At 41.2% G+C, this 27,413-nt stretch overlaps 1 protein-coding gene across 3 annotated transcripts; it reads left to right on the top strand.

Moving 5' to 3' along the window:
* The first annotated feature begins 1,406 nt into the window (after positions 1-1,406).
* Positions 1,407-10,273, top strand: TMEM230 (transmembrane protein 230). Of its 3 annotated transcripts, XM_068987251.1 has the most exons (5): positions 1,546-1,560; positions 3,435-3,548; positions 3,894-3,972; positions 4,849-4,971; positions 8,112-10,273. In XM_068987251.1, the coding sequence occupies exons 2-5, from the start codon at positions 3,526-3,528 to the stop codon at positions 8,250-8,252; spliced, it is 366 nt and encodes a 121-aa protein (XP_068843352.1). In that variant the 5' UTR covers positions 1,546-1,560; positions 3,435-3,525; the 3' UTR covers positions 8,253-10,273. The 3 variants fall into 3 exon arrangements, with proteins under 3 accessions (XP_068843353.1, XP_068843352.1, XP_068843354.1); XM_068987252.1 differs by lacking the exon at positions 3,894-3,972 and having other exon boundaries at positions 1,407-1,560; XM_068987253.1 differs by lacking the exons at positions 1,546-1,560; positions 3,894-3,972 and adding an exon at positions 1,620-1,735.
* Positions 10,274-27,413: the final 17,140 nt, after the last annotated feature.

Raw genomic sequence — 27,413 nt, 5'->3', positions numbered from 1 at the left:
GACTACAATGATTGCAAGTATCCTAAACAAGTTATAATTCAACCAGCTCTTTCATGTAACTGCTGTATTTTTTCAGTCTAAAGTTTTGCAAATACAGTGAGTATTTTGGGGTGATTCATTTGCCAAACTTTGGTATTCTGACTTGAGCTCAAGAAATGAAAAGAGAGTAGAACACATATAATATTTTGTATTAGCAGAAACTAACACTTTACAGAAGCTTAATGTTTGCAAAGTTCAATGGCCTTTATAAGGTCACTTACAGGACTGTTGTAGGGCAGTGTTTTTTTTTTAGCCTAGGGAGCCTTGTACAGGAGTCTCGAAAATGTTAGTAGGTCTGTGATAGGTCCCAAGAAGTATGTGCAAAAATAGTTTTTCTAGTGTAAGTAGACTTTTGGGAGGGGCAGGGGGGACTTATTCCCTTAAAGGATGAAAATGGTTTCCATGGGTGTCAGGAGTCAACCAAGAAAGTGAAAAAGGCCCAGCAATAATTGTGCTGCAAAGTCACATATTAAATTCTAGTTATCCAATGGTAGAAGTCACTGTATCCAGTAGATAAATTACCTTCCAGGTGTGTTGGGGAAGGAGACTTGACAGCAGAGGGGCCTGCTGGAAGTTTTTGGAGTGAAAAAAATGTTTTATCTACACTGTGGTGATGTCTCCACTGCATTTGTCAAAAAAACTAACCCAGTTGTACTTCAGTATATGTAAATTATACTTTAATAAAGCTTGGCATTTTAAAGAGCTTTATGAATTGCAAAATGTACCTTGTGTGCAGCCCTCTTAATAGGGCCTGGCCTGAAGATGTGCAGGAAACTGAAGCACGGGAATGTAGGTTGCTACTCCAGAGTAGTGAGTGAGGTAGACGGTGGCAGAGACCGCTGCGCAGACCCCGGGGAAGGCAGCCTTCCTTGGTCACACGGAGACCTCCAACTTTCTGGAGCTTTGTCAGCTCAGCTTGTGCGTTTCGCAGCGCCACTGAGCTCCCTACCCTGCCCGGGGGGCCGGAAAGAAACACGTGGCCGGGTAGCCCTGGGCCTGACTGTGATCCAGGCGGCGCCGCTGCCTAGGAACCCACCGGCCCCGGCGGGAATGGTGGACAGCCAGCCCGGACTGCAGAGCCTTAGAAAACCCCACGGGGCCGCTCCGCTTGCGCAGCAGTAAGACCCGACGACTTGTGCGGGCCGCTGGAAAAAAAGCGGGCTTGAAACCGAAGAAACTAGAATGAGAAGGCGTCGCCCCCGTTGACGCCACTTCCGGCCCGCAGCCTCCAAAACACACGCCATTTCCGGCGTGTAGCCGGTCCGAGGCGGGGTGGCAGTTGGGGGAGGCCTCGGGCGCTCCAGCTGCCAACCGTGAGCAAGCTGGCCGCGCTCGGGCCCCGGATAAGGCGTGTGTGCTCCCTGAGCGGGAGCGGAAGCGGAAGCGCTCGCCTCACGCTTTCGGCGCGGCCCAGACTGCGCTCTCCGCCGGTGAAGGCTGGAGTCCTCGGTGTGGAGCATTCACCCTCCCGGGGGACGGCTGGCCGCTTTCCTGAAAGCAGATTTTTCCATCTAAATTCACGTCAGTTCTTATTTCTCTTGCTGGCTGGGTCTGGAAGCGGACAGGGAAGTATTGTGGAGAGGCGCGTAGTGCGAAGCTGTGTGCTAAGTGCTATGCTTAAAAAATTCTTGCAGCATTCAAGTGCTGAAGAAATTTGGGGATTCCGGTGAGGCTGGTAAAAAAGCCTGTTGGGCAGGTACTCAGTAAACATTGCTTTACATTTTTCCTTTTCCCTCTTTTAGAATTGTTACTCTGCTACCAATAAGCAGTCGTCTGGTGTTCCTTACGCCATGCCTATTTTTATGTTTTGATGCAGTGTATGAATAGTTAATGACAGTATGTAAACTTTTAAAGACTGATACAAATCACAGGTGATTAAATGCTCTCAAAACCCCCCATTTATTGGTAGTTTGAACTTAAAGTTTATAGAATTAAATTTAGATTATCGTGTAATCAGGATCACAACACTTAAAAACAATTTTTGACATAATTTGATCTAACCATTTTTGAAAAGCATATAAGAAAGCAAACTTTTATTTTTTCAGTACTTAATTTCTGTATCATTACAAAATTACTAAAAAGGAGCAGGAGCGGTTAGCACCAGTTCCTTTATAATGCTAATTAGGTTGTCTGCAGGCCACTTAAAACAGCTCATTAATATTCAGAATTAAGTATATACAACCCACTCCAGTGTTCTTGCCTGGAGAATCCCAGGGACGGGGGAGCCTGGTTGGCTGCCGCCTATGGAGTCGTACAGTCGGACACGACTGAAGCGACTTAGCAGCAGCAAAGCGCATAGATATGTTTCACTTTTAGAAATCAAGTAACTTGATCAAAATAGGTTTACTTGTTTCATTCACATAACTTTGTGATTTTATGGAGGAAAAGTACACGAATTACAAATGTTTTTCAGTTTTATCTACTGTCTTTTAAGCTGGTGACGTAATAGCCACGATTTCATTATAGGAGTCAACTTTGACTAGTTTGAACAAAAACCAAGCATTTATTCAGAGTTTTTTTGTTTTGTTTTTGATGTAGCTGAAGAAGGACCTGGAAAGTGAAATTGCTGCTTTCAGTGCTTGGGCTGAAGCAGTGCGTGCATGCTGTCACTCCAGTTGTGCTGGACTCTCTGCGACCCCAGGGACTGTAGCCCGCCAGGCTCCTCTGTCCATGAGATTCTCTAGGCAAGAATACTGGAGTGGGTTGCCATGCCCTCTTCCAGGGGAACCTTACCAACCCGGGGACTGAGCTTGGGTCTCCTCCTTTGGACTCTACCCCTGAGCCAAGGAGGAAGCCCTCTGGGGTGGAGCAGAGAGACAGGCAAATCAGAGGACACTGGTATAATACTGGTAGCCAATAGCTTATCCAAATTTACAAGAACTTTTACAGATCTTTTGTGTTAAACGGATGATATCCATCAGAGGGAAACAGGCAAAATACTGATGTGAATGTATTTCATTTCTCACCCTCTCTCCTCTGTCCTAGTCAAATTAGAGAATCACTTGTGTATATGCTCCCCTTTTTCTGAAAGCAGGGATAGGGGGACAGGCAGTACTGTAGCAAAATGGTTGAAATGTCAGATGGATTTAAGTGACCACTGTTTCACCTACTCTCTTGTGACTTTGAAAAAATGAGGAGGCAGAGAAACATTAATGGCAAAATAAATAAGAAGTCTGGTTCTTGGCAAATGTCTTGACTCTTATTCTACTAGGAGAAACTAGAGTAGAGGCATAATGAGAATGTTTTCATGTCAAAGGAATATCAGGCTCTAAGAGCAATGGAGCTTAAATCGCCAAATGCTAGTATAACACGGCAGCCCAGAACTCCAGTATGTATAGCAAACACATTGTAGTAGCCTGCAGACAATAATACTTTTCTTTGTTTTCATACTGTAGCTGTGTCAGCGTGTTATGATGCCGTCTCGTACCAACCTGGCTACTGGAATTCCCAGTAGCAAAGTGAAATACTCAAGACTCTCTAGTACAGATGATGGCTACATTGACCTTCAGGTAAATGCAGAAAGGACCTGATGAGATTAGCTGGCTCTGTTGATGCTGAGTTAGCAGGGAGACCTTCCAGGTTTTGCTGATTGTTCCTAGGGATTAGAGGGAGCAGAAAAGAAACTGCTGAGTCTCTTTCAGCCATAGCCTGCAGAAAGAGGGACCTTGGCAGTTTCAGACCAATATAAATATTGTCCATTTCTGAGAAATTTTAGTTGTGATGCCAGAGTCTAATAGTTGCCAATTTTATTTAGTTTATCTGGAAATAATCAGATTATCTTGTTAAGCAGAATTTTTTAAAGACTGTGTTACCAGTTTGTTTACACTTCAGTCAAAACCAGTTCATTTTTTAAGGGAGAAACTCACTGCTAAAGCCAGCAGATTGTGGGAATCTTCCTTCTTTCCTGATGTCATGAGATCCAATTTATTAAAGGTATTCTTTGTGGCAAACAGTAAGTAAAACAGAGAATATTTTTTAAATGTGTGTCCTTCCTGATCATTGTTTATAAAGTACTTAAGGGTGTAGCATCTCCTTTTGCCCACTTCCCTTTAGACTAGACTATTTTAGGTGGAACTAGGATCAAAGAAGTAGCAGGAACCCCATCCTTTTAAATAAGTATCAGTATAAAGAAATCAATTATTCTTTGTACTTTTGGGACCCACACTTGAAGGAGAGAGTTTTTTTTTTTAAAGCAGGTTGGAAAAGCTTCCAGTCAGTTTGGTCACACACAAACATGAGCCAAACCTTAGAAGTTTGTCTTTGAGTGTTTTAACCTTAAATTGAACTTGTTAATAAGGCAGGTTACTTGCTCGGTGGATCAGGCAACTAATGCTTCAGAAAAAGTTGTTTTTAAAACCCTTGACCAGATGCCAACTTAACTTTGAATGCCAGAAATCATTTTTCTCTTTCTTACTTTTCCAGAGCTTGATGTTCACTCTTAATCCCTATAGATTAGTACATTCTTCCATGTGCAAAGGCATGTTTATTAAAAACGTGTAACATGAAGTGTCTTGTTTTTGTAAGAAAATGATTTTTTCAACAGTATAATGAGTGGTCTGTGAAATGAGACTAGAACTAGAAAAAATAACATTCTGCTGAGATTTCCTTACTCGAGTTATTGTTAGAGCAATAACTGGAGCTTCCTCTCCTGCAGTCCTTTTCCTTTCTCTCCCAGAGATGCAGTGGGTGGTAGGACTTACTTCAAGACACCCTAAGATTGATTTTTCTTATCCTCCCTGCTTTAAAGTATCTGAGTCCTGTATATTCATAATGCTCTTCTTTGTCTTTTTTTGTTTGTTTCTCTTCCAGTTTAAGAAAAGCCCTCCTAAGATCCCATATAAGGCCATTGCGCTTGCTACAGTGCTGTTTTTGATTGGCGCCTTTCTCATTATCATAGGCTCCCTCCTGCTGGCAGGCTATATCAGCAAAGGGGTAAGCTGAGGGGCTTGTGGGATTTCCAGAAGATGTTTAAAATGTCAGCCACTCTGTTGTCTTATATCTAGTACAGCATATTTTAGCAGAAAGAAGAAAAGGTGGTTTCTGGTTTTTTTTTTTAAGATTTTGTTCTCAGACAACAAGATGTTTCTTCCTTTGAGCCTCAACAAACTTCTCTCACAGTTCCTATGAGGTGGGTATGGCAGGTGGGCAAATTTTCCCTCTGAGATGTGGGCGATTTTTCTACCATCATAGTTTGGAACAGCACAGCTGAGTCTAGCACTGAGGTTCCTGAGTGATAAAGTTTATAACTGGAGTGGGATGCTATTGTTGTAACTTTGCAATGCCACAGACATACAACTGTAGTTAGTGTTTGGGCAAAAGCAGTGAGGCTTGTATAGGCTGGGACCACTGACCAAGCCAAGACTTTTGGCTCATGGACCAGATTTGGTTCTTAAAGTGGATTTGGTTGAAGTTCCTATTGAGCTTCAGTATACCTTAGAAACCTAAAGTGGTTTTTGGTGGTTCTTTCTCTTGGATTGTAAAGTAGTGGCAGTTAGTCTCTCAGTCTCTCTGTTAGCCTCTCAGTCATGTCCAACTCTTTGTGAACCCATGGACCGTAGCCCACCAGGCTGTTCTGTCTGTGGATTTCTCCAGGCAAGAATACTGGAGGATATTCTTCTCCAGGTGATTTTCCCAACCCAGAGATTGAACTGGGGTCTCCTTCATTGTAGGCAGATTCTCTACCATCTGAACCACCAGGGAAGCCCAATACAGATGCTTATACACAGCATCTAAGCTAATATTGACCATAGTTCACATCTGATCTTTAACACACACCAGACCAGGGGCTGATGGTCACATTGCTTTATATAGGGAACACAGCAAAGAGCTAAAACTGGGCATTATCCTTGGGAATTAGGAATAGTAGACTGTCCCACTAAAATGGCTGCACATGGCTTTTGAGATATATATAAATTTGCTTTAGCTGTGTAGCAATTTGTCTTTAGCTATTTTAAAAGTATCATGTGGCTACCAGAGGCTGGCTTAGTGCTGTCTAAATCTGAACATTGAACTTCAGGACTGTGCCTTCAGTTAACTTTATTAATGATGTAAAAATTGAGAGTGGAGGTGAGATCACAAATAACACTTCACCTTGTGTAATTTATAAAAGACTATTTTATAAGTAAGGATAAAGGTGTTAACTAAGAAAATCACTTATTAGATTGTTTTGGTTTTTGGTTTGGTTTGGGGTTTTTTCACTTCTTATTGCAGACATTTCAAACAAAACAGAAGTAGATGAAATAACATAATGAACCCCCAGTATATATCCACAGCTGAACATCAACAGTTAGTGACCTTTTGTTTCATCTATACCCCCAACTTTTTTTCCTATATATACTAAAGCAAATACCAGATTTACAGTTGCTGGTAAATTATTATTAAGTGTGCATCTTCAGTATGCCTCTCTAACAGTTTTTACATAGATCTAGGGGTATTGTCTTAGTACAATTTACCTTGTTTTTCTATTCCCCTCTTTCTTGTGTACTGATAGATTTAGGAACTTGCTTAGATTTAGATCCACTTTAGTTTTCTTTTAAAAAGAATATTTCATAGGGATGCTGTGTGTTTGCTATTACACGTGGGTTCTCAAAGCCTTTAATAGTTTTTCTTGCTTTCTGGCTCAGCATGTTATCCCAGGCCCATCTGTATATTCCCTGTCCCCCAACTTTTAAACAGCCATTTCACTAAGGAGCTCTGGTTTCTTTATGGGAAGTAGATTTAGAGCTCACAAACTGGGCATTAATGATGCCATTACTATTGGTTTTCATTTTTTCTAGGCTTTCTCAGAGACAGAATTAGGAAATAAGTATCCTTTAGAAAACAGGGAAATATTGTATAGACATTGACCTGACCGAGAAGTTCTTCTGGGTTTTTCCAAAACATCTTACCAAAAAACCTAAATGAACTTTTTGGCCAATCTAATACGTCATAATAGCTGTAGTATTAGATATTTCCCAGGCAAGTTTAAGATTACAGTTTGAACTTAATTTCTGAAAGTAATTGGAGAAGGAAATGGCAACCCACTCCAGTATTCTTGCCTGGAGAATCCCAGGGACAGAGGAGCCTGGTGGGCTGCCATCTCTGGGGTCGCACAGAGTCGGACACTACTGATGCGACTTAGCAGCAGCAGCAGCAGCAACAGTTTAAAAGTAACAGTAGTATTAATGCTAAGTAAAAGAAGGCTGAACGCACTGTAAGTTTTCTTAGCAACTCTTTTAATCCTTAGGATATATCTCCTTAGGGATGTACAGTCGAAATCCTGAAAAAAATAAACAGAAAAGTAGAAAATGTAAAATAAGATAATAGAAATAGCACCAACTGTGTCAATTGTGAAAGTTTTAGACCATCAATTTTAATGTTCAAATAATCCCCTTCAGAAGTTCTCTCCCTTTGATTTTAAGCTTGCATTTATCGTCATTGTGTGCCAGCTGGGGCTCCTTCCTTCACATGTATCAATCCCCTCATTTAATTTCCACCATAACCATATGAGGTAAATAATCCTATTTCAGTTTTGAATGAAACAGCCTGTCAGTATCTGTTAAAAGCAGATCTTTACAGATTGTGTTGTGGTGGTTTAGTCACTCAGTCGTGTCCAACTATTGTGACCCCATGGCAGTAGCCTGCCAGAAACCATGGGATTCTCCAGGCAAGAATACTGGAGTGGGTTGCCATTTCCTTCTCCAGGGGATCTTCCCAACCCAGGAATCAAACCCAGGTCTCCTGCATTGCAGGCAGATTCTTTATCAACTGAGCTACGAGGAAAACCCAGATTGTGTTATAATAAGGGACGAAAAACAAGGCTCAGAGTTTGGTATATTCACAACTAAAAACTTTAAAGGAGTAAAAGCCAAAATATCTGTGGATGAACATGAATAATTTCTTTATAATTTTAGTACTTTGCAGTTTTTCTGCAATTGTTAAAGAGACGAAGAGATGTAAACCTTTTCTCTTGGTAGTGTACTTCCCAAAGCTCTGAAAAGTATATGATAACTGATTTATGAATTGGACCCATGACTTTATTTTACAATTTAATAACTTGCGTGGTAGTAATGTTTGCTTCCTTCTGCCACCAGGGGGCAGACCGGGCCGTTCCTGTCCTGATCATTGGCATCCTGGTGTTCCTGCCAGGATTTTACCACCTGCGCATCGCCTACTATGCATCCAAAGGCTACCGGGGATACTCCTATGATGACATTCCAGACTTTGATGACTAGCACCCACCCCAGCCCTGAAGAAAAGTCACAGATGGAACTGAGCCCAGCTTTAAGACATTGAGCAGAAACTATGACTAAGGGCTAAGGAGTTCTTCAGTTTGCAGATGTTTAACAAAACAGTGGCCAGATTTTATAGGTCCATCCTGAAAGATGTTAACTAAGCTCACAAGTAACTGTCATTCGGGCATTCTCTTATTTTTCATTTTCTGGCCCTGGCAAAAAGCTCCTGACAAAGTTCCGAATGAATATGCATCATGGGAGAATAGCAATTAATTGTATGGGAAAGTGGGAGGTTATTTTATAGTGGAAAGTGTTCTGCCACACCCTTTTTAGAGCTGAGCATTCTTTTAATTAGTCCTCATGGTCAGAATGTTCTTAGGGAAAATGGAAGAATGTGATATGTCAGATTTCTTATTACTAAGTAATTTATTTTGAAAATAAGTGTCTTCTCCCCATACTCTTTAACTCTGTGTTCCAGGGGAAGACCTTGGCACAATCAAATATCAGTGTGGTGCATCTATAATATTTTTTACTTGCTTTCTTATTAACAACAACTAGGAATTAGCAAGTTTTCAAAATGTAAACACTTTTCTCTGTACACCAATCCTTGGCCAGCTCTGATTTGGCTCACTGATAGGTTGGCCAGCATATAATTTGGATCATTCTGTCCTATGTAGATCAAAATGTTCTTATACTATACCTTTATGGACTAGACTTTTGGCTGCTTCCTAAGGAAAAAATGTAGACTAATGGTTATTATTTAGAGTTTATAATCCTGTTGTTAGCACCTTGTATTAATGTCATTCTGCTGAAGATTTTAAGAATTGGCCTGGATCTCTAGAGGACTGGACTGGCTTGATCTGCCTCCTAGCCTGCAAAAAGTGACTTGTATTCAAAAGAAATTAAAATGTCAAAATCTAAATCCTAGACTTAAAATTAATTTTAACCTATTTTAGAAAACAGTTTAATGATTATATGGCTTTGATCTCAATCCCCAGGACAACCTTCAGTTTTAGTTAACTAGCATTGTGCTTAGACTGCTTTCTAGTCATTGTTTTATTCTGAAGTCAGAGCTGTAGTTTTTCCAGTAGTCATGTATGCATATGAGAGTTGAACTATGAAGAAAGCTGAGTGCCGAAGAATTGATGCTTTTGAGCTGTGGTGTTGAAGAAGACTCTTGAGAATCCCTTGGACTGCAAGGAGATCCAACCAGTCAATCTTAAAGGAAATCAGTCCTGAATATTCATTGGAGGGACTGATGCTGAAGTTGAAACTCCAATACTTTGGCCACGTGATGCAAAGAACCAACTCATTGGAAAAGACCCTGATGCTGGGAAAGATTGAAGGTGGGAGGAGAAGGGGATGACAGAGGATGAGTTGGTTGGATGGCATAACTGATGCAATGGAGTTTGAGTAGGCTCCAGGAGTTGGTGATGGACAAGGTGGCCTGGCAAGCTACAGTCCATGGGGTCGCAGAGAGTTGGACATGACTGAACTGAATGAATGGATTTGGATGATTATAAGGCTAGAAGTGCCATTGGCTGAGATTTGAAGGGCTGTAGGTAAAGTGTTATTGGGGAAGATGAGTTCAGCTTCAGATGTATTAAATTTAGATGTCTACTTGACATCCAGGTGGAAATACTGAGTAGGTAATTGTAATATGCAGTTTGGAGTTTGGGAAGGGAGTCAAAACTATAGTTAAAATTTGGGAGTCAGTGTTGGGGTGGTATCTAAGAGCTGTTAAACCCTCACAGTGGGCACAAATGGGGGGAAAAAATCTAGTTTAAGACTCAAGAAATGAGGGACAGTGAGAGGGTGACCTGAAGCAGCCACCAAGGTTAGGTGCGTTTGGTAATGGGAGAGTAGGCTGGGGAGCACAGTAGTCTAAAATTCTGGGGCTGTGACAGTGAAAATATGAGGAGATATATAAAGATTAGTATCCTTGGTAATGTTTGCAAAGCTAAGAACCAGAAGGTTTTGGCCAAACTAAATTATTTGGCCATTTTTTAAGGGTAATGATAGTGCTAATAAGGGGGGGAAAATTAAAATGGAATGGTGGGGGGAGTAAACAGCCAGTTCCCAAGGTTGTCTAGGTAAGTTTCTTGTATGCCATTCTAGAAATGTTCTAAGTACTATCTGTATCTGTTTTTCAAAAAAAACTGACTCCCATTCTATAGTTCTATAATTTTTTTCCCTACATACTCAGTTTTGTGTTCTTTCTATATCCCAGAGATGAGCCACATTTCTTTCTAATGCACATCATATGTATAGTTTTCCAAGTTGTGCATGTAGTCGTAGGGTGCTAAGAACAGAGACCATGAAAGTCAGATTCCTGGAGTGGTAGTCATATCTTCAATGCCCTGAGGAGTGGTCTTTGCTATTGTATGTGAACATTCAGGTTCATAATCTCATGCTGTAGTTGGAATTGTTACAGAAGTACTTTTTATTAAACCAAACTCAGACTTCATGAACTATGCAATGACAGTAAGGGTATATTCTTGTGCTTTATAGAAAATGTATAAACCTCCATAATAATGGTCAGTGTTTCTTGACTGCTTTGCCAAATGTTGTGCCAGGCAATTTCATTACATGTTTCTGCTTTACTTTAATATTTAGGAAAACCCTGAATTGAGAAAGATTCTTAGATAAAAAGTTGATATTTGGGACTCACATTTAAGCAAAGTGTGCCCTAGATTTATAAAGATTTTCTTATTTGCAACAGCAGTTATGCCTCTCATTAGTCATTTCCAAGGCTAAAAATCCTCCCCAGTTGTATCAGCTGTTCTATTAATACATATGATGGCAGTTTTAGGCCCATTCTCTCTGGATAAGCTTTACCTGGTCAGTGTGCCAGAAGCATATTGGTTCTTCCTTTCTGCCAAGAATTTTTAGGTGCTGAGTATTATAGGAAAAGATAAGGCTTGGTCAGTGAGGAGCAGAAGTTGGCCAGAATTGTTTTAAAAATGGAAAAGTTCAGCTGAACTTGATTTGGGGCTTTTCTTGGGGAAAAAAAAATCAATAGATTTTTCTTGCCCAGAGGCAACCAATGGGAGCAAAATAGTAAGTGAAGCAGCTTTGGGCAGAATTGTCCAATTCACTGCAGTCCCCACCATTGCTTGGTTTTTTTTGTATCAAACCTGTTAGTTTTCTTCATTAAGGGCAAAGAGTGTATCCTACAGTTCCACAAAGTCTAATACAGTGCTTGTGGGCATTTAGGTTTATTGAATGACGAACCAGCGCATTTCTGCACCAGGATGCAGTGTTTTGAGGTGCAAACAGATGGGCTGGTATTGTTTCATTCAGTTTCCTAAATGACTCTCTTCAGCTGCCAGGGAGGCCAGCTACTCTGTAGACAGATTTGATACTACCTGGTGAGTCAAGTCTGCTTGGCACCCTCTGCTCAGGCCAGTGAGCCCAGTTCACAACCACCTCCAAGTCCCCTCTTCCAGGTTGTGCCCAGAGGAGCCTCCACTACTGTGTACAGTGAGGGAGGCAGTTAAAGGGACAAGAATAGCTTTGACTCTGCTGACCTTCACAGGGCCATTAACCAAGTCAGTTCACCTTATTTGCTTTGCTCTGTCATCTAAATTCCTATCCTAAGGCTTCTTTCCTGGATTCAGTCCCACAGGCTCCTAGCCTCACAGTGTGTAGTTCAATTATGGTTTAATGCCAGCATGGGATGGGTATAGACTGTGTCTCATTTGCCACAAGGTATTGCCCAAATTTCTTCTAGACCCTCAGTTTCCTTATAACATAGGGATAAACCAGTTCCCCATAAACCAGTTCCTTATAACGTGGGGATAAACCAGCTCTATAGGGTTCCTACCCCATAGGGTAATTGTGTTGCTGTTGAGTTGCTCAGTCCTGGCCACCTCTTTTGTGACCCCGTGTACAGTAGCCTGCCAGGCTCTTCTGTCCATGGGATTTCCCAGACAATACTGGAGTGGGTTGCCATTTCCTACTCCATGGGATCTTCCCAACCCAGGGATTAAACCCATGTCTCCTGCATTGGCAGGTGGATTCTTTGTCACTGAACCATCAGAGAAGCCCAGGGTAATTGTGAGGATTAAATAAAACAATGTGGGAGGGTGTTTCACATAGAGCCTGGCACCCAGTAAGTGGAAGCTGCTGTTTGAGAGTGAAGATGTTCACTCCTTTGGCTACAGGGAGTAGTGCTGGGAATGAAACGGAGAGGAGAGAGCCTATCTTATCCCTGAGGCGAACCTGGGAAAACTGTTTCATGGTGGACTGAACCCAGAGCCAGGGTGCAGAGCCAGCGTGGCAGTCCTGCCCCCTTCCCTGACAGCTGCCTGTGGGAGGGGGTGAGGAGGTCTCCAGCCCCCACCCTTCTCCAGCATATAGTTGCTCTGGTCCTGCTCTGGTTGAACACAAGGGGAAGGAAAGGTATCCCACTGTAACCAACACACGGACCGCCAGAGGCCCTGCAAGGAAGGCTGTGCAGATGAGGTGATGCAGCTGGAGAGCACCATTGAACCACCTCTCCCTAGAGCCTGTGACCTCTTCCATGGTCCCTGTTGGACCTCTTTTCTTCCTGCACTTTCACTTCTCAGTCTTGCCCCCTTGTTTTTCAAAGTGTGCTCTGTGGACCACCAGCATCAGCAGTGTCCTAGAGCTTGTTGGGTATAAAGACTCTTGGGCCTGCCTCAGACTTCTAAATCAGAACCTGCATTCCAACAAGACCTCCTGGGAGTCATTGCCTTGTCAGTGCCTGAAGAGCACTGATCTGGGGTGTCCCATGCCTCAGTCCATCCCCTGCCTTTAGGACTGGACCTCCTCTGGTAGTGCCAATAGTTAGGGATAGAGGGTACCCAAAGGGTAGCGCATCCTCCATCCACCGTTATTCTCTAGCTAAATAGTAACCCCCTGGGTCTTGGGAAAGCTTCACACAAGTGGCACAGAAACAGTGCAGGAAAGCTTTGTGAAGATTCGTTTTTGTGAGCAGTGAGAAATCGAAACGGGAAATTTCCCACAGATGGGGAGGGTCCATGGCAGGAGTGGAAGCACACTTTGGTGCTCTGAAGGCCAGGAGAAGGGACAACATATACTTTATGATCTAATTAGAGACAGGATGTTTTGTGTTGATCTCTGGGGGAAGCCAACCTGGTGGTTAAGAAATTTACTCTGAGCACTGAGTTGCTGACTTTCCTCCCTGTCTCAATAGGTCTCTGATGCCTCCAGTCTTTCATTGCTGTCACTAACTTGGAAAGAGCCAACTAGAAAATGCTCCAGTCTGGGAGATAAAAGTTCTTGGCCAAGATGCTAATTCTTCAGAAGGGTTTTCTCTCAGATTGATGTCCACTGAGTTTGCTCTAAGATCACCACCCAGGACCACTATCCCAAACAACTGAAAAGATGGCAGCAGCAAACTCACCATCAGCCTAGGAGGGTTTATGGCCTGGCCGAGTTGAGACAATAACTCATCCTGGCTGGGAGGGATGACCTTGTGGAGCTGGTGGTTAGTTAGATCTCTCTGGACATAGTTCCCTGCTCCTGCCCCTGGACCATGATCTGAACATTTTAGCTGAGAGCTCTAAGTTTCTGCTTGTTAGGGATGTCAGAAAATGACAAGTATTTTCCCTACCTAAGGGAGAGTGAAACCACAGTGAAACCAAAAGAGCCGTGGAATGATGCTGGCCCTAGGTCAAGCTCATTCTGAATACTGACTCAAAGTGGTATTCCATTGTGTTGCTCTCCCAGGTGTTTGCATCCTGCCTCCAACAAGGAGCCAGGGAGTCTCCTCTCTCCTCCAGTCTCATCTCATTAATTGGCAATAAGGAAGTTAACTCCTCAAAATACAGAGATACAGATTTTGCAATCTAGAAAAACAAGGCAGGCACAAGGTCTATGAAAGTCACATACAATGTTGGCAGAGTGAAACCACATTTACTAAGTAAGGCTCAGGTCACCAAAACTTGAAACCTAAGAGTACTTTGGAGGCAAAATGTGTCATTACTAAAACAACTTGAACATTAGCCAGAAAAGTAGACCACAAGCTTTGAAAACAAATCTATCCTTTTTTTTTTTCTTGGCTGTACCGTGCAACTTACAGGATCTTCGTTCCCCAACCAGAGATTGAACCTGGGCCATGGAAGTAAAAGCACTGAGTCTTAACTACTGGACCTACAGGGAATACCCAAGTCCATCTTGATACAATTAGGTCTTCCATGAGTCTTATTGGTCTTACCCAAGTAAGATGGTAGGTGTTGCAAGAGGGCATCAGAGGACAGACACACTGAAACCATACTCACAGAAAACTAGTCAATCTAATCACACTAGGACCACAGCCTTGTCTAACTCAATGAAACCAAGCCATGCCTGCAGGGCAACTCAAGACGGGTGGGTCATGGTGGAGAGATCTGACGGAATGTGGTCCACTGGAGAAGGGAATGGCAAGCCACTTCAGTATTCTTGCCTTGAGAACCCCATGAACAGTATGAAAAAGCAAAATGATAGGATACCAAAAGAGGAACTCCCCAGGTCATTAGGTGCCCAATATGCTACTAAAGATCAGTGGAGAAATAACTCCAGACAGAATGAAGGGATGGAGCCAAAGCAAAAACAATACCCAGTTGTGGATGTGACTGGTGATAGAAGCAAGATCCGATGCTGTAAAGAGCAATATTGCATAGGAACCTGGAATGTCAGATCCATGAATCAAGGCAAATTGGAAGTGGTCAAACAAGAGATGGCAAGAGTGAACGTCGACATTCTAGGAATCAGTGAACTAAAATGGACTGGAATGGGTGAATTTAACTCAGATGACCATTATATCTACTACTGCAGGCAAGAATCCCTCAGAAGAAATGGAGTAGCCATCATGGTCAACAAAAGAGTCCGAAATGCAGTACTTGGATGCAATCTCAAAAACGACAGAATGGTCTCTGTTCGTCTCCAAGGCAAACCATTCAATATCACAGTAATCCAAGTCTATGTCCCAACCAGTAATGCTGAAGAAGCTGAAGTTGAACAGTTTTATGAAGACCTACAAGACCTTTTAGAACTAACAGCCAAAAAGGATGTTCTTTTCATTATAGGGGACTGGAATGCAAAAGTAGGAAGTCAAGAAACATCTGAAGTAACAGGCAAATTTGGCCTTGGAATGCGGAATGAAGCAGGGCAAAGACTAATAAGAGTTTTGCCAAGAAAATGCACTGGTCATAGCAAACACCCTCTTCCAACAACAAAAGAGAAGACTCTACACATGGACATCACCAGATGGTCAACACCGAAATCAGATTGATTATATTCTTTGCAGCCAAAGATGGAGAAGCTCTATAGAGTCAACAAAAATAAGACCAGGAGCTGACTGTGGCTCAGATCATGAACTCCTTATTACCAAATTCAGACTCAAATTGAAGGAAATAGGGAAAACCGCTAGACCATTCAGGTATGACCTAAATCAAATCCCTTATGATTATACAGTGGAAGTGAGAAATAGATTTAAGGGCCTAGATCTGATAGATAGAGTGCCTGATGAACTATGGACGGAGGTTCGTGACATTGTACAGGAGACAGGGATCAAGACCATCCCCATGGAAAAGAAATGCAAAAAAGAAAAATGGTTGTCTGGGGAGGCCTTAAAAATAGCTGTGAAAAGAAGAGAGGTGAAAAGCAAAGGAGAAAAGGAAAGATATAAGCATTTGAATGCCGAGTTCCAAAGAATAGCAAGAAGATATAAGAAAGCCTTCTTCAGCGATCAATGCAAAGAAATTGAGGAAAACAACAGAATGGGAAAGACTAGAGATCTCTTCAAGAAAATGAGAGATACCAAGGGAACATTTCATGCAAAGATGGGCTCGATAAAGGACAGAAATGGTCTGGACCTAACAGAAACAGAAGATATTGAGAAGAGGTGGCAAGAATACATGGAAGAACTGTACAAAAAAGATCTTCACGACCCAGATAATCAGGATGATGTGATCACTAATCTAGAGCCAGACATCTTGGAATGTGAAGTCAGTGGGCCTTAGAAAGCATCACTATGAACAAACCTAGTGGAGGTGATGGCATTCCAGTTGAGCTGTTTCAAATCCTGAAAGATGATGCTGTGAAAGTGCTGCACTCAATATGCCAGCAAATTTGGAAAACTCAGCAGTGGCCACAGGACTGGAAAAGGTCATTTTCATTCCAATTCCAAAGAAAAGGCAATGCAAAAGAATGCTCAAACTACCACACAATTGCACTCATCTCACGTGCTAGTAAAGTAATGCTCAAAATTCTCCAAGCCAGGCTTCAGCAATACGTAAACCGTGAACTCCCTGATGTTCAGACTGGTTGTAGAAAAGGCAGAGGAACCAGAGATCAAATTGCCAACATCTGCTGGATCATGGAAAAAGCAGGAGAGTTCCAGAAAAACATCTATTTCTGCTTTATTGACTATGCCAAAGCCTTTGACTGTGTGGATCACAATCAACTGTGGAAAATTCTGAAAGAGATGGGAATACCAGATCACCTGACCTGCCTCTTGAGAAACCTGTATGCAGGTCAGGAAGCAACAGTTAGAACTGGACATGGAACAACAGACTGGTTCCAAATAGGAAAAGGAGTACGTCAAGGCTGTATATTGTCACCCTGCTTATTTAACTTCTATGCAGAGTACATCATGAGAAACGCTGGACTGGAAGAAACACAAGCTGGAATCAAGATTGCCGGGAGATATCAATAACCTCAGATATGCAGATGACACCACCCTTATGGCAGAAAGTGAAGAGGAACTCAAAAGCCTCTTGATGAAAGTGAAAGAGGAGAGTGAAAATGTTGGCTTAAAGCTCAACATTCAGAAAACGAAGATCATGGCATCCAGTCCCATCACTTCATGGGAAATAGATGGGGAAACAGTAGAAATAGTGTCAGACTTTATTTTTGGGGGCTCCAAAATCACTGCAGATGGTGACTGCAGCCATGAAATTAAAAGACGCTTACTGCTTGGAAGGAAAGTTATGACCAACCTAGATAGTATATTCAAAAGCAGAGACATTACTTTGCCGACTAAGGTCCATCTAGTCAAGGCTATGGTTTTTCCTGTGGTCTTGTATGGATGTGAGAGTTGGACTGTGAAGAAGGCTGAGCGCTGAAGAATTGCTGCTTTTGAGCTGTGGTGTTGGAGAAGACTCTTGAGAGTCCCTTGGACTGCAAGGAGATCCAACCAGTCCATTCTGAAGGAGATCAGCCCTGGGATTTCTTTGGAAGGAATGATGCTGAAGCTGAAGCTCCAGTACTTTGGCCACCTCATGCGAAGAGTTGACTCATTGGAAAAGACTCTGATGCTGGGAGGGATTTGGGGCAGGAGGAGAAAGGGACGACCGAGGATGAGATGGCTGGATGGCATCACTGACTTGATGGAAGTGAATCTGAGTGAACTCCGGGAGATGGTGATGGACAAGGAGGCCTGGAGTGCTGCGATTCATGGTGTTGCAAACTGTCGGACACGACTGAGCAACTGAACTGAACTGAACTGAACTGAACCTTCAGTTTATCTCGACTTTGATTTAAATTTGCCTATTATTCACCATGAATTTTAATTTTAAGTTTATCCATGAAATATTTGGGGACATCTATTATTAACATTTGCCTAGACATCAAATAGGTATGTCCACTTCCTCCAGAAGTTTTCAGCTTACTGAGAGAGAAAGAGATCCATGCTTGAACTGGCTAAATGCAGTAAGTGCTACTAGTGAGTAATTTAGAAAATTTTTGCTCTTCTAAGTAGATCGGAGAAGAAAGGAGGCTTAACAGTCTCTGAAGAATGTCTGACTGAGACAAGGTTCAAGGGCGGTGGAAGGGAAATTTAGGCTGGTCCCAAACTGATGATGGGTACTATGGTCTGGGTGCCCAGAATGGGCATTGGAAGAGTTGGGGATTAAGGTTGCCAGAGTGACACAGAACTAGGTTGTGACCAGCTAAGGAATGAGGAACTTTGATAATTTTCTTTTTAAATTTTGTTTTCTTTTTCTCAAGATTACCAGTGCATATATCTGACCAAGTCATGTGGTCCCATCAGGCTGGTCATGAAAATCAGTAGACTTCTGCAAGGGAAGAGAAGCCCTTTTCCCTTGCTCCCCCAGAAATACTCACCTTCAATTCTTTCAGCTGAAACCTTTTGTACTGACTTCGATATCACCACATGAAATATTTATATTACCATTTAACAGTGTTTCAGTATTAGGCCAAGTCAGTTGATTTTCTCCAGTGGAAGATGGAGATTTTGCTCTGTTCCCTCACCATCCCTTGTGATACATACTTCCAGGCCCTCCATTTTCTCCTTAAAATTGTGTCACTGTGATTGGATCAATATTAAATGTTGACATTACCAAGAATATATAAGCCCTATTTTACAGATAAACCAGGACAGATATTTATGACTTTGCCTTTAAAAAGAAACAACTTGAGTTTTTCCTGGAATTAACAATCTTGTTTTGTTTGTTTGCATAATTTTCCATATCAGTTAGGTTCAGTTCAGCCACTCAATCATGTCCAACTCTTTGCAACCCTATGGACTGCAGTCCTCCAGGCGCCCCTGTCCATCACCAACTCCCGGAGCTTAATCAAACTCATGTCCATCGTGATATCCATGGTGATGTCATCCAACCATCTCATCCTCTGTCGTCCCCTTCTCCTCCTGCCTTCAATCTTGCCCAGCATCAGGGTCTTTCCCAGTAAGTCAGCTCTTTGCATCAAGTGGCCAAAGTATCGGAGTTTCAGCTTGAGAATCATTTCTTCCAATGAATATTCAGGACTGATTTCCTTTAAGATGGACTGGTTGGAGTTCCTTGCAGTCCAAGGGACTCTCAAGAGTCTTCTCCAACACCACAGTTCAAAAACATCAATTCTTGGGTGCTCAGCTTTCTTTATAGTCCAACTCTAACATGTATATGTGACTACTGGAAAAACCATAACTTTGACTAGATGGACCTTTGTTGGCAGAGTAATGTCTCTGCCTTTGAATATGTACTCTAGGTTAGTCATAACTTTTCTTCCAAGGAGCAAGCATCTTTTAATTTCATGGCTGAAGTCATCATCTGCAGTGATTTTGGAGGCCCCCAAAATAAAGTCTCTCATGATTTCCATTGTTTCTCCATCTATTTGCCATGAAGTGATGGAACCAGATGCCATAATCTCAGTCTTCTGAATACTGAGCTCTTCTCTTTCACCTTCATCAAGAGGCTCTTTCATTTTTCTTCACTTTCTGCCATAACAGTGGTGTCATCTGCATATCTGAGATTATTGATATTTCTCCCTGCAATCTTGATTCCAGCTTCTGCTTCATCCAACCCAGCTTTTGTCATGATTTACTCTGCATATAAATTAAATAAGCAGAGTGACAATATACAGCCTTGACGTACTCCTTTCCCGATTTGGAACCAGTCTGTTGTTCCGTGTCCAGTTCTAACTTTTGCTTCTTCTTCTTTTTTAAATTAATTTATCTTTTTATTGGAGGATAATTGCTTTATAGAATTTTGCTGTTTTCTGTCAAACCTCAACATGAATCAGCCATAGGTATACATATATCCCCTCCCTTTTGAAACTCCCTCCCATCTCCCTCCCCATCCCATCCCTCTAGGTTGATACAGAACCCCTGTTTGAATTTCTTGAGCCATACAGCAAATTCCCATTGGCTATCTATTTTACATATGGTAATATAAATTTCCATGTTACTCTTTCATATATTTCACCCTCTCCTCCCCCTCCCCATGTCCATAAGTCTATTCTCTATGTCTGTTTCTCCATGCTGCCCTCTAAATAAATTCTTCAGTACCATTTTTCTAGATTCCATATATATGTGTTAGAATATGATATTTATCTTTCTCTTTCTGATTCACTTCACTCTGTATAATAGGTTCTAGGTTCATCCACCTCATCAAAACTGACTCAAATGCGTTCCTTTTAATGGCTGGGTAATATTCCATTGTGTATATATACCACACTTCTTTATCCATTCATCTGTCGATGGACATCTAGGTTGCTTCCATGTTCTAGCAGTTGTAAATAGTGCTACAATGAACAATGGGATAGATGTGTCTCTTTCAATTTTGGTTTCCTCAGGATATATGTATAGGAGTGGGATTGCTGGGTCATATAGTGGTTTTATTCCTAGTTTTTTAATGAATCTCCATACCATCTTCCATAGTGGCTATATCAATTTACATGCCCACCAACAGAGCAAGAGTGTTCCCTTTTCTCCAAACCCTTTCCAGCATTTATTGTCTCTGACTTTTTCATGAGGGCCATTCTGACTGGTGTGAGGTGATATCTTATTGTGATTTTGATTTGCATTGCTCTATTAATGAGCGATGTTGAGCATCTTTTCATGTGTGTGTTAGCCTTCTCTATGTCTTCTTTGGAGAAATGTCTGTTTAGGTCTTTTTCCCACTTTTTGATTGGGTTGTTTGTTTTTCTGGCATTGAGTTGTATGTGCTGCTTTTATATTTTGGGAATTAATCCTTCGTCAGTTGTTTCATTTGATATTATTTTCTCTCATTCTGAGGGTTGTCTTTTCACCTTGCTTATACTTCCCTTTGCTGTGCAAAAGCTTTTAAGTTCAATCAGGTCCCACTTGTTTATTTTTGTTTTTATTTCCATTACTCTAGGAGGTGGGTCATAGAGGATCTTGCTTTGATTTATATCATTGAGTGTTCTGCCTATGTTTTCCTCTAAGAGTTTTATAGTCTCTGGTGTTACATTTAGGTCTTTAATCCATTTTAAGTTTATCTTTGTATGGTGTTAGGAAGTGTTCTAATTTCATTCTTTTACATGTAGATGTCCAGTTTCCCAGCACCATTTATTGAAGAGGCTGTCTTTGCTCATTGTATATTCTTTCCTCCTTCGTGAAAAATAAGGTACCCATAGGTGCATGGGTCTATTTCTGGGCTTTCTATCTTGTTCCATTGGTCTATATTTCTGTTTTTGTGCCAGTACCATACTGTCTTGATGACTGTAGCTTTGTAGTGTAATCTGAAGTCAGGGAGCTTGATTCCTCCAGTTCCATTCTACTTTCTCAAAACTGCTTTGGCTATTCAGGGTCTTTTTTATTTCCATATGAATTGTGAAATTTTTTGTTCTAGTTCTGTGAAAAATACCATTGGTAATTTGATAGGGATTGCATTAAATCTGTAGATTGCTTTTGATAGTATAGTCATTTTCACAATATTGATTCTTCCTACTCAGGAACATGGAATATCTTTCCATCTGTTTATGTCATCCTTGATTTCTTTCATTAGTGTCTTATAATTTTCTGTGTACAATTCTTTTGTCTCCTTAGGTAAGTTTATTCCTAGATATTTAATTCTTTTTGTTGAAGTGGTGAATAGGATTGATTCCTTAATTGCTCTTTCTGATTTTTTATTGTTAGTATATTGAAATGCAAGTGATTTCTGTGTATTGATTTGTATCCTACAACTTTGCTAAATTCACTGATTAGCTCTAGTAATTTTCTGATACTATCTTTAGGGTTTTCTATGTACAGTATCATGTCATCTGCAAACAGTGAGAGCTTTACTTCTTCCTTTCCTTTTATTTCTTTTTCTTCTCGGATTGCTGTCGCTAGGACTTCCAGAACTATAGTGAATAATAGTGGTGAAAGTGGGCACCCTTGTCTTGTTCCTGATCTTAGGGGGGATGCTTTCAGTTTTTCACCACTGAGAATAATATTTGCTGTAGGCTTATCATATATGGCCTTTACTATGTTGAAGTAGGTTCCTTCTATGCCCATATTTTGAAGAGTTTTAATAATAAATAGGTGTTGAATTTTGTCAAAGGCTTTTTTTGCATCTATTGAGATGATCATATGGTTTTAATCTTTCAATTTGTTAATATAGTGTATCACATTGACTGATTTCTGTATATTGAAGAATCCTTCTATCCCTCAAATAAACCCAACTTGATCATGGTGTATGAGCTTTTTGATGTGTTGTTGAATTCTGTTTCTGAAAATTTTGTTGAGGATTTTTGCATCTATGTTCATCAGTGATATTGGCCTGTAGTTTTCTACCACCATGGACCAGTGACAAACAACTCATGGATCAGCTGTGGTCCAGAGGCCATCTTGATTACTCACTACTTACTTGATTATTCATCACTTCCACATCTGTTCTTCTAAATCTGGTAGACATTTCAAATTGCAAGCTCCAAGAATTTGACCTCCTTTCCCTATGTATTCTGCTGTGTCATCCCATTCCCTAGGCCCATAAGTGCAGAACACATTAACTGCTAGAGAGAAATGGTAGAAGAAGTAGCAACTAGGTCACAGAAAACAGTAGAAATAAAACTGCATTGGTTAACTCTCCAAGTTTCACTCTTGATGCAGAAATGAGAAGTATAAAATTGGCTTTTAAAAAAGGAAGAGAACGAGACTAATCATAATTTGTAAATAAATGACAATCTACAGAAAAAAAAGGTTTTTTTTTAATAGTTCAGTAGGATGGATTATTACAAACTAGTAAAATCAAGAACACTTCTACTATACTAGACTAATGATTAGAAACCATAATAAGGGTTCCACTCACACCAACTATGAAACAAAATACCTAGAAATCAAATTAATAGGAAGTCACTGAATATATTTGAAGAAAATAATAAAAGCTTGCTGAGATACTTGAGAGATTAGTTTAGTCGCCAAGTTGTGTCCAACTCTTCGCAACCCCATGGACTACAGCACGCCAGGCCTCCCTGTCTTTCACCATCTCTCAGAGTTTGCCCAAGGTTATGTCCAAATTAGTAAGTTTATATTGTAAAGAGTTATACATTTTTCTACAAATATAATTCCATTCTAATCAAAATCATGTAGAAGGGGTAAGGAGGACTTGACAAAGTGATTCTTAAATCTATCTAAAAATTAAAGGGATGATACTAACCAGAAAAAGATTTCAAGAGAGAAACTTGAGGGGGTACTTATTATCCTTTTTGATATTGTATGACATTGTAAAGCTACAGAAATTAAAACAGAATAATTCTCCACACGCATGAAAAGAGAAGTAAGTGGAACAGAAAGATTATTCAAAAAGAGGCCTAAATATCAATAAAAAATTTAGTATATGACAAATGCACAATGAAAATCATGAAAGGAAGGATGAGTTATTTTAAAAATGGTGTTAGAACAATTGGTTAACAAATGTGCCCATTCCTGGACTCCTCTTTGTACTTCCTTGTTCCTTCAGGCTGGGTGTTCTCATGTGACTTGTATTGGCCAATGAAATGTGAGTTTGAGTCATGCGTGTCACTTCTGATAAGCTGTAAGAGCCGGTGCACAGTAGCCCTTGTTTCCACTTCCTCTAGTGAGTCCTGAGTAAGGATGATGCACAGAAGAGCTCCTAAGTGACTCATAATAAATGTGTAGTGTGAGAGGGAAATAAACCTTTGTTTAAAGCCACTGGAATAGAGTTTCTGTTATGCATCATAACCCAGCCTACCCTGACTGATATAGTTTCTATCTCACACTTCAAACTTATCATGAGGCAGGAGGCAAATGAGTCACCCCAGAGTAAAGCAACTGGAGATTCATTCTCTATTGATGGAGATTCATTCTCTATTGATGGGATTCATTCTCTATTGATGGAAATTCCAAGACAAGAATAGCAGGACAATTAAGGGAGGAGGCTAGATCCTGCACAGACCACATATTTCCCATTCCCAAAGTCAGGAGATCTCCCTGACCATACAAACACAGAAAAGGCTCCTAGGAGGCCAAAGGGGAGTCATGTCAAGGGGTATTCTACCCAGCTGACTTTTCAGTAGGATCCATCTTAGCTAAGAGATGTATGCACACACAAGAAAGGATCCTGAGATATACCAAATATGGAAAGTGAGCCAGGTGAATCATAATGATTGGCCAAAGGAAACCCAGAAGAAATGCCTCATATAAGTGATTTTAAATGTTATGTGGGTGCAACTCAAGCACTCTCCCTCTGCCTGTGTGTCTGTCCACACGTACTATACTCTTTTCTCTCCTACTAAATACTTTACTTACTTCACTACTTTCCGACTTTGTGGAAATTCTTTTCTGCAAAGTCAAAGAGCCAGGGCCCTTGTCACTGACCACTGGTCTAATGGCTAGGATCTGGTGTTTTCACTGCTGCAACCTAGCCTTAATCGCTGGTTGGGAATCCAAGCCATGCTCCAAGCTATTGCAGGCCACCCAAGATCAGTTAGAAGAAAAACAATTCACACCAATATTTTAGAGATGCCAATCATTAATATTCAGAGTATTAATGTTTTGTAGTACTTGTGGTTTTGAGGGGAGTGTTAGGGAGAAGGCATTCAATTCAGTTCAGTTCAGTTCAGTTGCTCAGTCATGTCTGACTCTTTGTGACCCCATGGACTGCAGCACGCCAGGCCTCCCTGTCCCTCACCAACTCCCGGAGGTTACTCAGACTCATGCCCGTTGAGCCAGTGATGCCATCCAGCCATCTCATCCTCTGTCATCCCCTTCTCCTCCTGCCTTCCATCTTTCCCAGCATCAGGGTCTTTTCTAATGAGTCAGTTCTTCGCATCAGGTGGCAAGATTATTGGAGTTTCAGCTTCAAAGGCATTGCTGAACCCCCAAAATAAAGTGCTATATGCAGGGCCAGCTACATAATAAAGCACAAAATGAAAATGCAGGGTCGCTTGTTTTAAAATGTATATAATTTCAAGATGGTGACCACAGAGCATAAACTATGCATTGGGTGCTTCTCAGAGTGGGTCTCTGTAAAATTTCATAGACTACACATCTGTGAAGCTGGCCCTGGCTGTGTACAACTGATGTGGCTGCACCCTGCCTTTTCTCCTGGCACAATTTCCTCACTATGCTGCCTCAGATTATACTTCCACAAGGCAGTGAGGTTGGTGTTCGTGTTTCATTCATGAAATCTTTACTCCAATGTTGCCTTCTCATTTAGGCTAACCTCTGTCCTCCATATTCCTTATTTATTTTTCTCCTGTAATACTTTTCACTATCCATCATGGTATACATTTATACATTTATCTTATTTGTGTGTTTCTCCCCTACTAGAATGTAATCCATGAGGGCACATATTTTTGTCTGTTTTGGTCATTATCATATCCTTAACACCTAGAACAGTGCCTATCATATAGTGATTACTCAGTAAATATCTATCGAAAGAGTGAATAAATTAATTTAAAGAATATCAATAAGAATATCTAACAGGCATCCACACATTATTGGTCCACCTGCTCAACAGTAGTTAATGATTTTGTTTCAAGTCACAGAATCACGTTATCCCCTCTGAATAGGGTAACAACTGCACCACAGCATTCCCTGTCCAATAACAAAATTGGGTCCTTGGCCCATTGCTGGAAATCTTGACAGTAATTGTGAAATTGCTCATGACACAGGATATCATGAGGTTGGGATATCATATCTATAGAGGCTGGGACTCTATAGAACAGAGGGTCCCTGCCACCCACGCCTGTTAGGAATTGGGCTGCACAGAAGGAGGTGAGCAGTGGCAAGCAAGCAAAGCTGCATCTGTATTTACAGCTGCTTCCTATCACCATCTGAGCTCTGCCTCCTGTCAGATCAGCAGCAGCATTAGATTCTCTTAAAAGCACAAACCCTACTGTGAACTGCACATTCCAGGGATATACATTGTGTGCTCCTCATGAGAATCATCCCACCCCTGCCCTTATCCCCAGTCCGTGGAAAAAATCACCTTCCATGAAATTGGTTCCTGGTGTGAAAAAGGTTAGGGACTGCTGCTACAGGGAAAGAATCTTTTTTAAAAAAAATAATTTTACTAGGTTGTAATTTACCATAAAATGCACTCATTTGAATGGTATGGCTTGATGCACTTAGATATATGTATATACTTACATTCTATGTTGTTTTATTTGGTAAAAACACACAAAATTAAGTTTACCATAATAACTATTTAAATGTACATTTCAGTAATGTTAAGTATATCTGCATTGTTGTACAACAAAGAGTCTCTAAATCTTTTTATCTTGCAAAATTAAAACTGTATACCCACTGAACATGAATTCCTCCTCCCCACGGGAAAAGTTTCATTTTAATTCATCCTTATAATGAAACATTCAGAATACATAAAGAACTCCTTAAAGTAATCTCAAAATCAGACTACTTCCAGAAAGAGTCAAGGAATCATTTAGTACTCCTAAGTGTACAAATAAAAGAAAAACTATCCAACTCAAATCAACTAATAAATTAATAAAAAGGAATTCAGAGGCTCCTGGTGGGAGCAGCACCAGCCAACCCTTTCTTCCTGGGCCTTGTGAGGAGGCTCTTCCTTCCCGGCAATCCAAACAGACAACTCCTCAGTCTAATGGTAAGATGACTTCCCATTAGATCAGTCTGGTTTCCTGCCCAAGATGGAACTAATCTCTGTGGGCAGAGGAATGGAGTCTATTGATCATCTTAAACCAATTAGGATCCATGTGGGAGCTTGGGTAGGAGTCTACCTTCCATGCACTGACTGGCTGAGAATGTGAGAGTGATGATTTTAATTAAGAAAATTGAGTTCAGGTAATAAGGGGGAATGCCTGCTGGGGCAACATCAGAATGCCATCATTGCTATGTACTTTATCAGTCAATTACTTAGTATTCAGTGAGTTCCAGTTACAAAATGAGCACCTTGATGAACTTTGGAGTTGTGGATCAGGTTGTACCTGAATTTTCATTTAGGGTTTATGAAAGAAGTGTTTCCAGGAGAAACCTGTAAGGTGGTGAGGTGGGGGAAGCAGGACAGGGAAGGAGAGGAAGCCTAGCAAGAATGTCAGGCCTGGCCTGATCATTCCAGAGCCGAGAGTAAATTACACACCCAGGCAAAGGAACTGGGCTATTGTACTCCCACACCAATGTTTGTCTACTGGCCATGGAGAAGGGGGGAAATTCCTGGTACTTCCAGCCCTCCAAGTAATCACGGAGGCATCTATACCCAGGGGCACTCTTCTGAAGGTTTCTAGTGGTAGCCATTGACAATGAAACTGACCAGAGATAGGTGCACAGAGCTGGTCAAAAGTGCGCTTTCAACAGAAACCACTGCAGAACAGATGTGACCATGATCTTCTGTGAAAGCTCCTGCCGGATGAGCAGGCTCAGGGGCCCAACATCAGGGCAGAGGTCAAGCATTCTACCTTGAGAGGAGTTGTTACCAAAAGTGCCACACAAAGGAGCAAGGTGCAAGGATG

Source organism: Capricornis sumatraensis, chromosome 15, assembly GCF_032405125.1.
Source record: "Capricornis sumatraensis isolate serow.1 chromosome 15, serow.2, whole genome shotgun sequence".
Lineage (NCBI taxonomy): Eukaryota > Metazoa > Chordata > Mammalia > Artiodactyla > Bovidae > Capricornis > Capricornis sumatraensis.
This window is presented reverse-complemented; position numbering and strand designations above follow the sequence as displayed.

What these genes read in the sequence shown, in the direction of transcription:
- TMEM230 (XM_068987251.1), top strand. Translation starts at nt 3,526, where the DNA reads ATGATGGCTACATTGACCTTCAG. An exon ending in ATGGCTACATTGACCTTCAG is followed by an intron (nt 3,549 to 3,893) that starts GTAAATGCAGAA and finishes TCATTTTTTAAG; the next exon opens with GGAGAAACTCACTGCTAAAG. An exon ending in CAGGCTATATCAGCAAAGGG is followed by an intron (nt 4,972 to 8,111) that starts GTAAGCTGAGGG and finishes TTCTGCCACCAG; the next exon opens with GGGGCAGACCGGGCCGTTCC.